Source organism: Stigmatopora argus, chromosome 4 (genome assembly GCF_051989625.1).
Source record: "Stigmatopora argus isolate UIUO_Sarg chromosome 4, RoL_Sarg_1.0, whole genome shotgun sequence".
In the NCBI taxonomy this organism is placed as follows: Eukaryota; Metazoa; Chordata; class Actinopteri; order Syngnathiformes; family Syngnathidae; genus Stigmatopora; species Stigmatopora argus.
Genome location: NC_135390.1, coordinates 12,208,855 through 12,222,986, shown reverse-complemented (window position 1 = coordinate 12,222,986; position 14,132 = coordinate 12,208,855). Strand labels below are relative to the sequence as shown.

Sequence of the window (14,132 nt, the reverse complement as noted above, 5' to 3'; positions counted from 1 at the left end):
TGTGTTGATACCATGCAATTCAAAGATAGATAAGTTCAAAGTCAGAGAATTATCGCTAAATGTTAATGTGAAGAATGCTACAGTTGCAAGATTATTTTTAAATTCTAGTTCAAACAAATGCTGTGCACAATCAATATAATCAGGCATCAAATACATTAGTCTATATTATACTCAAAGTGAATTAAATAGCATAGCTGGCGGTCATAGAATTAATACATGAATTAAAACAGCAAACATTTTTAAATTTATATTTGTGTTTATAGTGCCATGAAAAATATGGTCTGTCAATCATTTAATCTCATTTACATGGATAATGTAGTGTTCTAGAGGGGTGAAGGCAAATATCAACTGTTCCTGTTGGGGAAATGTTAAGTTAGGTAGTGGTGTACTTTCAGTAAATTCTGTGTACACTTAGGGGAAAGTTATAGGAAACAAATATTCCTAATTTAAAACTTAAAATGATTGCTGCTTCCCTAGATGTATCTTAAATTGTGACTCAGTAGATTGTACATTATATTTCATTCATATATTTTAAATCATGTCTGATAAACGTCATATTTTTTATATGTGCAGTATTAAAAAAAAGAATGTTTGTGTGCATATCCTATTTATTTGTTTTAAAAATATTTTTTTTGTATTCTCTCAATTTATACTGGTAACATTTTCATCTTGCTGAACAGTTTTGGCTGGTCTGTGTGGCATAGTAAACTATGGGTTGACCCAGTGTGCATATAATAAAATATTTTTCTTAAAACTGATCAGAGTCATGTAAAATGTAACTTTTAATTGCACTTTTTAAAGTTGTTAGAATGAGAAAGAAAAAAAATCACCTACCTGTTACGTCAAACCAATGATGTAACCTTTCGCCCCCAGACTGTAAAACAGTGAAGAATAGCGCAGATGTTAAACACAATGGAGAAAAAAAAGATACAATATGACATACTGCTTGAGATGCTCAACATTAAAAAGAAAGAATGGCTTCACAGTGCAGTATATAGTCCACGAGGAGCAGATTTAAAGTCAGTGAAGATATGAGATGACATGGAACTTTATTATGCATGTACCAGCCCACTTTGCTCTCAACTAACGTTCATTCATCTCAGGAGACAAGACATCTCACTAGGTCTACACCATGTTCGCATTTCCTGGTTCTCTGATAGAAGATTACTGGGCCATCAACTGTATATATATATATATATATATATATATATATATATATATATATATATATATATATATATATATATATATATATATATATATATATATATATATATATATATATATATATATATATATATATATATATATATATATATATATATATATATATATATATATATATATATATATATATATATATATATATATATATATATATATATATATATATATATATATATATATATATATATGTATGTTTGTTGTGGTAATTGTGAATTAAATAGCATAGCTGGCGGTCATAGAGGCAGGCATGATTGATGTATCAAGTGATTGAATGTTATTGCCTAAAAAGACACTCCTCCTCGGTCTTATTTTGTTCTCTTTTAGTGCTTGTGCGACCGCTATGTTAATTTTTCTACCTGATGGTAGAAACACTTATGACAACCCAAGTCAAGCAATCAATAGGCAAGGTCTTTCACTTTGTCTATACTGTATAAAATAGACACTCACATTGAGACATCGACAGCTAACGGCCACGAGGTCTTTATAGTAACATAGGCATTTGCCATCGACGATATCCAACAGCCAATAAGAGCAAAGAATTCTAATATTAAAATGTATCCAGTCAGTCACATAATGTATAAATAACGTTCAAATTATGTGATTTTAATGAGCGAATTTATGACCAACTTATGGAAAGAATTAAGTATTTGCAATGTCCATATATTACTTATTCTTCCTCTATATAATGCATTTTTTTAGAAGATGACATTTGCATTGTTGTAGAGCAGCCCTCCACTGTATAACAGCATTTAAAGTTTCGAATATTTTACAATCTTACTTACCATAATTTTAGCATTTGTAGCCAGCATGAGTAACGAGCGTATTGATCGATTTTCAATCTGGTACAAAAAAAACACTAATTTACAATATGAATTGTATTCATGTCAACAGCAAGTAGGAAGAAGTCAAATGTGCATTTCTGCTCTTACTACAATCCATCAGCAGACAATGTTGTTAACCAGGTGTCCTTCTTGGCATTTGAACATGAATAACTGTGACATGGCCCCTGCTGCGTCGGGGCCAGCGTACCCTGCCATTTCCGCCCAAATACAGTAGGCACGTTATCATTTCCTTGTCACCAAATAACTGGCTAGATGCTGTGGGACACTAATGAGAGGAAAAGAGGGCAAATGAAGAGACACTACAGGGAGGACGAGTTCTTCATTTCCTGTGTGCGATACAAAACAGTCAATCTTTCATCCTCCACTTTTCTATCTGCTGATAGAACGGATGCAGGGGGAGATTTAACAAAAAAAACAACCATTAGTGTTTAAAAAGCATTTCACATTCATTTTCACACCATTTGTAACTTCTATTTAACACAATTGAACTTCTTGAAACTGAAAACCTCTGTGCACGTATTTATTTGTAAACATTCTGATGTGTTTTTTATATGTTCATAAACATCCTTTTTTAGCACATTTGTTGTTTTCAATTAGCCAAAAACCAGTCTGCTGACAATGTGTGGGTAATTTGGGTTTATCTGGACAGAGAGCAGACTGATAAAAGATGTGTAATCTGATGCGATGCTGTCTCATTGAGAACTATCAATGGGTTTGAATAGGTTTCTTCAGCCAGGAATGAATTACACTGGCCCGTTAGTATTCTGCCGAAGCGGTGCTAAAGGTCAATGTCAAATGCACCTCATTTAAAAGTCAATAGCAACCATGCACATCGTCTCCTGGGAATTCAGGCCGGGAACTCTCCAGACGGCATTGTGTATCATTCAGTTAGTAGAGGACACCCAGCAAGCTTTTTTTTAATCTTGACCTTCTAATAAAACATGCTCCCTATCCCAAATTACATGGCTGAAAATGGAGACATAAGCTCCCAACAAATCATGGTTGGATTGAACCATCTTGGGTGAGAGCTTCAACAGTGCCTGGATTATATGAGCTACTCTAAAAATATAGGGTGTGGTCTTTATTCAAACTATTGTAAGATCTCTCTAAATAGAAAACTATACCACTAGAGTAGTGTTAAAAAAATCTGAATACTGTTTTGCAAAAAATATGAACAAGTTCTAGAATTACATGACTAATTACAAATATCTTCCAACATGTGATGCAAAATAATACTAATAGCGGAAATAATACTATTTGCAGGCCATGAGTGGTCAAATAGAAAGCAGCAGGGCTGCACCAGCTAAAATCCACTTAGCGGGAGGCTGTTTGTTTCGTAGGTAAAATGTCCAAACATATGTGGATCCACGATTTTTTGTACGGTACACGGGACACTCATACGTGTTTTTCAGCTCCTGCTCTTCCGCCAGTACGGCTCGTACGTACAGCACCGGCATGGGAGGAGTCAGATCTCTCAAAACTGCTTCGGCGATGACTCCCGACTGAATGTCCCAACGCGCTCCTTAAGTGACATTAGGGTATGGTATATATTGAGTTCAACTGGCAACCCTAACTGTTCTTAGTGTTCTAATTCAACAAGGATAATATGTTGTATTGATTTTACCTTCCATGAAAAGGCCATGGATGTAGGCCCCCTCCCGTGGTGGATGCCCAAAATCATCTTTTGACTTCTTTGTCACATCAGCCGTTAACGTCATCTTGTCTAGAGGCCACTGATTTTTACGAGCAATGCTCTGGAGGATAGCTGTAAAAAAATGTGTCAGAATGTTTAAAGTATGGATTATCTACTTGTCTGTCTTGCTGTTTTATTGAGAGCTTACCGGTGAGGAAAGATTGTGGGTTGAAGAGGCCTGAGAGCCAAACAACAGCCGGAAGAACAAAGTCCTGTGTCCAGCTGTCCAGAACACGACAGCTACACTTGATATCACTGAACCTAAAATGCAAATCAAATCGCAATGTGGTCTCCTTTATGAACAGACAAACTAAGAGAAGTGTAAAATTTCTACATTTCTAAATTAACATAGCAGCAACCCTTGCGCAATGCATCAGATGAGTCTCAAACCATCATATCACTAATTTGTAAAAATCAAAATACCATGGTTTGACTTGTTGGCGCACATACAACGCAAAACAAATTGGCTATAAAGTGCTAGGTGTCCATTGTCTAAAAAACAGCGGCAAAATATGGATAAAAAAAGCAAGCTTCATTGTATTTACCACCGTGCAAGTGATTTGGTGGAGGCATAAGCCAATCTTGCCCAAGAATCTGGTACGGCATCACTGAACAAGGCCGACTGTAGCGTCTCCATGGTGAATGAGATGGTGAGCTCTCCCTGTAAACACATAAACAAAATAGTAGTCAACTCTCGTGCATTTAGAGTGAGACACACGCATTTCAGGCCATTGCCATAATGAAAAAGTAATATATTAAGTCGCTTGATCGTATATGTCTATATTGATGGCAAAGAGTTTGGTTAATGACAACCCATAATAATATGTCTATGAGACAGGCTTTGCTTTGAGAAAGCTTTATGAATATTGGCACACACACACACAATCTCACTGGGAACAATTTTCATAAAGTGATAACCCTCGTGATACTCGTGAACAAAAAGAAACCTTCAACACACTACCTTCAGGCCAAGATCTATTTCATCAAGGGACTTCCTCATCTCCACCAGCAGAAGGTTCATGCGCTCACATTCTTGCAAACAAACTGAAATGTACGGACTTCTCTCTGTTGCCTTTACTAGCATCTCTGCTACATTGTACTGCTCTGGAAGCCGGTCAAGAAGGTCTTCAATGATAGACTTGACCTGAAAAAAAACCATGATCATCAAAGTGATAAAGTTCTAAAAATAATAATCGTAATAATAGATTTGTTTTGGCGGCCACACCTTCTCCTCTGTGCTTGATACTTCCCCATCACCTCTAGAGAAGTCCTGTGGCTGCAGCTCAAGGAGAGTCTTTAAAAGGTTTTCTGAGGTGAGAGTGAGACACTCCAACTCTGCATTCGGATGCAGACCATACAGAGTGGGGCTCTCAGGTGGAAGATTTTCATCAATATAAGCATGATAACCATTGTAGTCCATGAATGGCGGGGCCAGGAAGCCAGGACACAGATAGAGTTCCCCTTCAAACTATATTTAAAATATACACTTGTGCAGTCAGAATGAAAGCAAGACAAAGTGACTTTAGTGAACAACAAGGAATTAACAAAATACATATATTTATAATCATATTAATGAGCCAAAGAAACAGTCACATTGCACTATTGGTTTAGTTGGGTTTCGAGAGCACAGGTGTGTGGTGGTGGGCGGAGTTTCCCACGTCCCACCTGCGTCTTATCTAGTCACCAGATTACGAACTCAAGCAAAGAAGGGTGGGGAGATGTTGTTTTGTTGTCGCCATTCACAATTTTAATTGCGTATCCTTTTTCTATTCATCGCTAGATGTGTATTTAGCCTTATTTTGATTTGCTTTTTGAGGTTCTTGGTTTATATAGCTCCATGTTTTTTAACCTGTGTCCTTTAAAAAAATTAAACTCAGTCCACCTGCTGTTCCAGATCCTCTTTATCATTTTCATGCACGTGTTTTCTTATTTCAATAACAGTGTGTTATTCCTATGTTCCTATGTTTGTATGTTGTTGGCTGTAGGGTCAAAAATGAAATTAGAATTTCAGTTTACATTAAAAGAGGCTACACTTTATCTTGATATAACAGATGTATCCTTTAAATATTAACTGAAAGAGAAACCACTCACACAATTGTTACACTGACTCACCAATTTGGGATTCATAAACTCCTGCAGGTAGGTCTTACATAGCCTTCTGTCCCAGCTATTTGTAATGTGCCCACCATACATGATCTCCCCAAAGAGGTAGCACAGATCCTCCCATGGCACCTGCACAAAACACAGTCTCACAGTAGAATATAAGAGGAAAAAAAGATTTACAGATATGAATTATTCTTTGATAATTGGGGCAAAAACTGGAAAAGTAGATGAAGCATTTGGGAACACACTGATCTGAAGTGTTACAAGTGATGATGAGAAACAGCGAGGTCAAAGAGTAAGAAGATAACCTGCGATTCATAGCAAATTACAAAAGCTGGAGGTTCACAATCATTTGTATTGTTTTGCAAATCGCTTCCTTCGTCAGCTCTAATTGCAGTGATCACTTATGTTGCGTTGTGAACTGTCACATTGGCTGCGTGTAATTACATTTAGGATGATGCTTCATTGCTCTCCTAATGAATTCTCTGTATACGCACATACAGGTTACTGTTTGGTTAACATAATGAAGGACATTCGTTTTTTGGAGGACAGAACACCTTGGAGACGTGATTGGTTCTGACCAGGGTAATAGAAGCTCTAAGAGAAACACATTAACAGCTGCGAGTAATGCAGGGTATTGATTTTTTTGTCTTCTTGAAATAAAGTTAAATTATAGGTTTGCATGTTTATAGTAAGCATTAAAGTGAAACAATGGGAGTAAACAGTATCCATCATAAAAAAAGATTATTTTAGCAATCAGTTTGAACTGAATGATCTTTAGATGGAGATTTTTTTTCAAACTAATCATATTAGGTGAATACTCGAAAGTTGATATGAAGCTAATTGTGAAAAACTTTGAAAATAATGGTATAATGGTACAAGCTAAATTACCTTGGTGTTAGACTCTAAGTAGTTGAGCAAAATATTAGCTGAAATGGTAAGGTCCCCAGTACTAAAGGGATACTTGTGGTTCCAGCCTTGAGGGCCAAACTTTCGACGCTCTGTGACACAAGCGTGGAAAAAACAGAGGGAGAAGAACATGGTGTTGAATTCCTGTTCGCGTGTGCACATGTCCAACGTATCCTAAAGAAACAAAAACAAAAACAAAAACAAAAGAAAACAGAAACATATCAAATACTCTTGAATTTTGTGTCAAAATCGCCTTCCAGCACAAAAATATCGACTTGTTGAATGATAACATACTTGACTGAAGTTGTTGAGTGCTGCATGTAAACTGGGATTCATGGCAGTGGGTGGCTCATTAGTGATTTTGATGGCATTCTCAAGAATGCCTCTAGGGATGAGGTGCTGCTCAGGGCTGGGTGCTGGTTCTCCAGTGATAAACACTCTGTAGCTGGGGTGACAATCTAATGCCACACTCTCGAGTAGCGCTTCAAGAACAGGGAGCCAGTGAGCCACTAAGTGAACATTCTAAGGATCCAAAACATAAATAAAAGATTATGCTAATTTAGGCACGATAGTAGAAAACTGTGAAAATGGCTTTGTTCCTCAAGATAACAATCAGGGATTCGCTTGGCCGCAAAGTTTTTCTTTATAAAAGAGGCATTGATAGGGCCTAACTGGCCAATTATGTTTTTTATTGAACCAAATTGAGTCTATTTCCCACTCTGGTGGAGATAATGTCATTAGTTCCTTTGGCTGAAAGAGTAGCCTGGTGAAAATACATTGGACGGTCAGTAAAAAGCAATCCTTTTTACCTGCAGAATGACCCAGTGCCCAAGTTTAGAGGAATTCCTTAGCACTTGCTCAGCTACGTCTTCCTGGCCTTGTCCCAGCGAAACATTGTGCAAATTGCCCAATTCAATGGACAATCCCAGCCTTAGTCCTATAAAACAATTATAATACCGTATATAATATTTCCTATGCACAAGAAATTGCAGATATTGGAACTGGTTTATTATACCAAGTTTCTCTACATCCTTCAGTGGATCAACACCAGGTGAGAGGATAAAAAACATAGGTGTTGAGGGGCTGCTACTTTCGTAAAACTTGGCAAATTTCAACCTTGCAGGTTCAAGATATTTTGCTCCCATGCAGTTCCCCACAAAATCCCTGCAAGAAACAAAAGATTATTGTCATACTGGAAACAAACTAAGACTCAACGAGATGCTTCGGCTAATATTCACCTGAGTGTGTAAATCACCCTATCAGGGCGCAGGGCTCTCAGGATGATAAGCTTCTGAATGCAGCTCTTATTTTTCCAATCCTGTGGAAGTCTTTCTTTTTCAGGAAAACTAGATTCAACAATTTTCCTCCAGCGTTTGTGTGAACTTTCAATGTCCCGATCCAGTCCATTAAACTCCTCCATTGAAGATATAGCCTGTAGTCACATGAAAAGTCATACTGTCAACACTCTCGATACTACAAAGTAGGACACAGAAATAAATACTGATGGCTGTTATTAACTTCAACTATTATCCTCTCCAAAGGAAGATACCTTAATGGCTCCCCAGGAAAGTGGTGAAAGAAAGGATACTGGGCTAACTTTGCTAGCTTCCACCGGGAAACGCAGTAGAAAGTCAAATTCCTGTGCATCGATCAGGTTCTGCTTGAGCTGTATCTGGAAGGATTTGGACATACATAGGTCGGAAGAGATTTTAAAATTCTTATTCACCATTTTATACAATGTTCTAACTTCACTGGAAATCTGTCTTTGCCAACAATTTGAAAGAAACTCCAAATTACCATACTATTTCTACAATTTGCCGAGGACCTGAATGCAAAATAGTAATGTGAAGGACAGCTTCACCACTACTAGTGCAAATCTCATTGATGAAAAAAAAGTAGCCACAATGACAGATAATTTCATTCAGCCAACGGGACCAACCCCCTTGTCAGAAACGACTGTCGGAACAACAGCAGGTGAGGAAGGTGTGAGAGGTAATCAATAGCAGCGTATAGTCCTGTTGACTGCTTTTAATTGAAGTTAATGTGGGGGCAGAAATATATTTTGATTGATAAGGATGACAGGACGCTCCACCTCCAAGGTGGCGCAAAGTCCCTCACCTGGAAGGCAGTGTGTGACAAGAAGGTTAACTTGTCTCTCTCAAACAGGCCCTGGCTGGTGTAGAGGAATACAGAATAGGTGATGGCCTCGGTGAGAGCAGCAACTCTACTGGTTACATCCCCCTCACATTCTGCACACTCCATTGCTTTGCTAAATACTGTGATAAAACTCTGCAAGTAAAAAGAAAACAAAACATATTTGCAAAAATATTGTCAACAGAGTAGCTAAACAATGAAACTAAATATCTGCACAGTGCAACTGAGCTACAAATGTGGAATAAAATATATTAAACAAAAAATATTCTAAAACAGACACCTAATCAAAACAATTAGATTGACCAAACGGGGCCTGGACAAGGAACTAAGGGATGAAAGGTTGTAAAACCTTGAGAGAAAACTGGTACATAGGGTTAATTTTGTTGAGGTCATTGATGATGAAGAAGAGGAGTGATGCTCTTTCAGCAGCAGGGCGGTATATTTCCCGAGCCTCGTTGATCTTTGTCTCATTCTCCCGGGCCTCCACCACCTGTGTGATCGAAACGCACGGAATGAGCTATGAGCCTCTCAGTCATGCTCCAAAAGCTGTTCATTACACATATTCCAAACTGCATCCGTTTAGCAGAAGTTTAACAAAAGATGAGTCACGGGCTGCCTTGTGAAATTAAAAACACTTGACTGCGACTCTGATATGCATGAGGAGCACTACCTTATCTTGAATGTGGGCAGCTGTGGTCTTGGTGTTCTCCAGTTGCTCCACCAGAGAAATATCGCCCAAGAAATTACCACAAGCTGTAGATAGGCGACTAAGCAGGTCATCCTCCAACCTTTTAAGTTCAATCTTAAAGTGGTTCTGTTGCCTGCTCAGCTCCATCTTTGACATAGTGCACATATTAGATGTTACTTTCTCATAGCCTTATATGGAAATTCACTAAGTGTGGGGCTTTACTTTTAGGTCTTCAAGGTCAGGCCTTTCCTGGGAGACTACTTGTCCTAGCAGCTGCTCCTCCAGACCAGCTGGGGTCACCATGAAGTTGATGAGTGTCGTTTGAGCCTGAAGCTCAGGAGGGAAATGGGGATTGGCCAGTTTGGTGTGCAGAATAAGATGGAAATTACTGTTGTATTCACATTCCTTGCCACCAATCTGTATGTACCTAGATGAGGAGAAAAGACTCATCTCATACCAGTAAATTATGCCACTTCATCAAAATATTCAAATAAATTGAACACAATCTGAGTTGACATTCCCTAGATGAATACAACATTTCTTGACTCAACTTCCCATCCTTCTGCTTTTCTTACAGCCTTGAATAATGCTCATCAAAACTGCATTTCATGTTTACTTGGGTAATGTGTATTTGTTGGATAACTTTAAACATGAAAGTGGTGAAATTTGAAAATTTGAGAAGGGGCCAAATAATTTCTTATACTTTTTTTCCATAGCATTGTATGGATACACATCCACGAATGAAAGGAAAACAGAAGGAAGAAGCGCCTTTGTTACGTCAGCAATGTACTATATTTATATATTTATATATATATATATATATATATATATATATATATATATATATATATATATATATATATATATATATAATATATATGATATATATATGTATATATATATATATGTATATATATGTATATATATATATATATATATATATATATATATATATTGCATTTTTCAACAGAACTAACTTTACACCAACTTACGTTAGGTACACAGTTCTTAAGATGAGGTAAATATAAAAGATAATTTCCTTCCGAGTCAATATTTATCAACCCCTGCATTTCAATTAAATTATACAAGTGTGACAAACTTTGTGGCTTTTAATTTTTCTCTAATTACCACTAGGATGTCAGGCAAGGCCATGCTTCTACAGCGCATGTTCCTCGCTTCCTACGGTTTCAACTCTCTATCTTCACGAGCTGGAATTAATGTACTATTGATGGAACCATTACTCCACCAAATTAAACTTTGCTGATGGATTGTCTTGTAGTCTTCCGTCAGCCATGAAAGGAATAATTAGTATTCATTACTTCAAACACTACAACATTCCAATTATTAATGAACTTCAGCTGTGAAGCCCCACCAGATCCATCATGACTGGCCCCGCTGGTTGTATTAATCATCGACAGAAACAAGTGTGCAGGTCATCTAATAGGGATAAACTGATCAGCCGATCTATTATGAAAAATTGTGTTCTCAAGACAGACGGGACGTCAGAGGAAGCACTACGGACACTCAAAAGGAAGCTTCATACTTCATACTCACAGTCATACACATATCAAAGCTATATGCACAGCCAACTGTAAGTTTGGTGGCAACCAGCGTGAAGTTGACTCTAGAGTTTGGGCTGAGGCAATGTTTTGTAATGTACAAAAACCTGAAATAGTACATAGGTTAAAATTCTGATAAGACAGGGCGACACAGCGTGACCGCCTCATAGTTCTGAGATCCACGTTTCAACCCTGAGCTGCGGCCTTTCTATGTGGAGTTTGCATATTCGCCCTATGCCTGTGTGGGTTTTTCAGGGTACTTCAGTTTACTCCCACATCCTCAAAGCATGCGTGGTAGGCTGATTGAACACTCCAAATTTTCCATAGGTATGAATGTGTAGTATGTGAGTGGTAGTTTTTCTCATTGTGCCCTGTGATTGGCTGACAACCAATTGAGGGTGTACCCAGCCTACTGCCCATACTGGGAGGCTTCAGCACCCCCGCAAACCTCATGAGAACGATGAGCCCGGAAAATGAATAAATATTTAGAAGCATTCTCGAGTCCAGGGACACATATTTTTAACATGCAGTAAATTCTTCAGAATATTTTAAAGCCAAATTGAATTTGCCTTCACGATAGAGGGCAACTGCATTTACTGGTTCCTACTACATTTCCTGCAAGGCCTGATTCCTAATACATAACCATGAATGCTCTACTTTCTGACTTAACAATGAGGCTCAGCTGTTCAATATTCATCAGCCCTAAAGAATATGAACACACAAATATACATCTATCATCACCTGTCTTGAGGGGTTGATCAATACATTGCATTCATGGATTCAGTACACATGCTGCACATTTATTAAAAAACAGGCGATGGTAATGTGTTCCATCAAATCTTGCTGATGTTCCACTGCTCATGGGCACTCAACCATCTGCTTACCTTCCCCTTTTGATGGTGTTTTTGCCCAGGAGAGGTTCCAAGACTGGGTCAATTTTTTCCTGTACATTCTCAATTAAAACTGTTTCACCACAGGCTAGTGCCTCTTCTATTACATCAAGGTACCTGTTGAATAAGAAAACAAAACCAAGATGGCAGGTCCGTGTCTTCCTTAACTATATGGTTACTTTGCAGTATAAAGAGAAATAATTTTGTCTCATTAAAAAAGCGGATTTCATGCATACATGTCACAACATAGCATCTTCTCACCCTTTTTGTCCCTGTTGCACCACCTTCAGCTTGGGGCCTTTCTGGGTTCGTATCCACTTAACGCCCTGGTGTTGTGGATCAACCATGAGTGGCCAGCGCTCACTGGTGGACAGGATGGCAGCATTCTCAGTTGACATCCTATCATTTGGCAAGCCCTGGTTATGCCAAGCAGCCACAGTGACATCATCTGTAAGCATGAGGATGGGATCCAGGCCATCTGTCAGGGGTACAGAGCCCTGGAACGGAAACCATGGATTAATGTCACTCAGCGCTAGAGGTAGCAATGAGACTTGTAAAAGTGGTTTCACAGCTACACAGTTGACCTTCTGAAATTTGAGGAAAGGGATCCATTTTTCAATGAGCAGTTCCCTACGATATTGCCTGGTAAAGTATCCCATGTAGGAGACAAATGCTGACGTGAGGGCCACATCACCACAAAGGGTTTTCTGTTGCTGCTCGTACTGAACAAGCGTCTTTAACCAACGTTCCTTTTCTGACTGAAGGACAAGAAACACAAAACAACGGATCAAGATTTCGATACAAACGGTTCATCAAGATAAACGTCAGGAAAATTACAGTTCCATAAATGCACCCATAATAACAGTTTACTGCAGTTATAATGCATTTTACTACACGGAGAGCCTAAGTCAAAGGCAAGTGTGGCTATCAACATCAACAAACGTCCCTTAAAATGGTGCTTAAAGTTTGGTCTCACATTCACTCTGTATCACGTCAGCATTTATCTCAAGATTCAATACGAAGCCTGTGACAGTTCTACAGTGATTAATCACTCATGACATTTCCTTACAAGGGACCGTTGATCTGGAATATGTCACATAATAAATTCTCAGACAGTTAAAAATCACTACAATTTTACTCTAATGTATTATGGATTGTCTGTAATATGACTCAGTCTGGGGTGAGACATTGTTAATTTCCAACAGCTGTTGAAGCTTTGAGATACGCTAATGATTAAATATAGATGGCCTGATTTATTAGTCGGAACAATATTGCTTCCAGGTCAGTGCCATAAAGACAAAACATTTATCTTGATATGCTTAAAAGCCAAGCTGTTCTGTGAAAAGCACATTTGTTTTCTGGGATAAGAAATTCGAATTTACAAAATGATCACTTGAATGGTCATCTCTTGATATTAGCATCTATAACTGTAATATATGCTGTAGTGTCTAGAAGGCGGGGGTTTAAACGAGTTTGACGAGATTGAAGAAAGTATACAGCAATGAAACATCTTAAAATATGTATTATCTATAGTATACACGTTTATAATAGGGCGGCCCGGTGGCATGAGTGATTAGCATGTCGGCCTCACAGCTCTGGGGTCCTGGGTTCAAATCCAGGTCACGTCCACCTGTGTGGAGTTTGCATGTTCTCCCCGGGTCTGCCTGGGTTTCCACCGGGTACTCTGGTTTCTTCCCACATTCCAAAAACATGCATGGTAGGCTGATTGGACACTCTAAATTGCCCCTAGGTATGAATGTGAGTGTGCATAGTTGTCTGTCTGCTCGTGCCCTGCGATCAGCTGGCCACCAATTCAGGCTGTATCGTAAAATTGAAAAAAAATGCTCAACCCAAAGCAGGGTTAGAAATTCTGAACCTCTCTATAATTGGACGCTTTCCAACATGCCAGCCAAAATATGTAATGTTCCTTCCTTATTCCATTGCCATTTCAATGATGTGCTTTCATTCCCAGCGATTCTCAATGCAAATATACAAAAAAACAACATCAACAGAGAGACAAATGCAAGTGTAAGCAACTAACACCTTTAGGTCTTAGATTTTTCCGTT

At 38.3% G+C, this 14,132-nt stretch overlaps 1 protein-coding gene across 2 annotated transcripts in view; it reads right to left on the bottom strand.

The window, feature by feature from the left end:
• Window positions 1-2,684: 2,684 nt before the first annotated feature.
• The window catches only part of LOC144073164 (dynein axonemal heavy chain 11), a 34,076-nt gene continuing 22,628 nt past the window's right edge, over window positions 2,685-14,132 (bottom strand). For both annotated transcript variants that reach the window (XM_077598773.1, XM_077598772.1), the window contains 20 exons: window positions 12,650-12,823; window positions 12,327-12,562; window positions 12,060-12,182; window positions 9,839-10,043; window positions 9,599-9,763; window positions 9,278-9,418; window positions 8,893-9,063; window positions 8,324-8,446; window positions 8,013-8,206; window positions 7,790-7,938; window positions 7,584-7,711; window positions 7,069-7,296; window positions 6,757-6,948; window positions 5,875-5,994; window positions 4,988-5,230; window positions 4,724-4,906; window positions 4,308-4,423; window positions 3,911-4,023; window positions 3,694-3,834; window positions 2,685-3,591 (listed from right to left, as the gene is read on the bottom strand). In XM_077598773.1, the coding sequence (XP_077454899.1) occupies window positions 3,344-3,591; window positions 3,694-3,834; window positions 3,911-4,023; window positions 4,308-4,423; window positions 4,724-4,906; window positions 4,988-5,230; window positions 5,875-5,994; window positions 6,757-6,948; window positions 7,069-7,296; window positions 7,584-7,711; window positions 7,790-7,938; window positions 8,013-8,206; window positions 8,324-8,446; window positions 8,893-9,063; window positions 9,278-9,418; window positions 9,599-9,763; window positions 9,839-10,043; window positions 12,060-12,182; window positions 12,327-12,562; window positions 12,650-12,823 (3,393 nt within the window). In that variant the 3' untranslated portion in view covers window positions 2,685-3,343. The remainder of the gene's footprint in view (window positions 3,592-3,693; window positions 3,835-3,910; window positions 4,024-4,307; window positions 4,424-4,723; window positions 4,907-4,987; window positions 5,231-5,874; window positions 5,995-6,756; window positions 6,949-7,068; window positions 7,297-7,583; window positions 7,712-7,789; window positions 7,939-8,012; window positions 8,207-8,323; window positions 8,447-8,892; window positions 9,064-9,277; window positions 9,419-9,598; window positions 9,764-9,838; window positions 10,044-12,059; window positions 12,183-12,326; window positions 12,563-12,649; window positions 12,824-14,132) is intronic.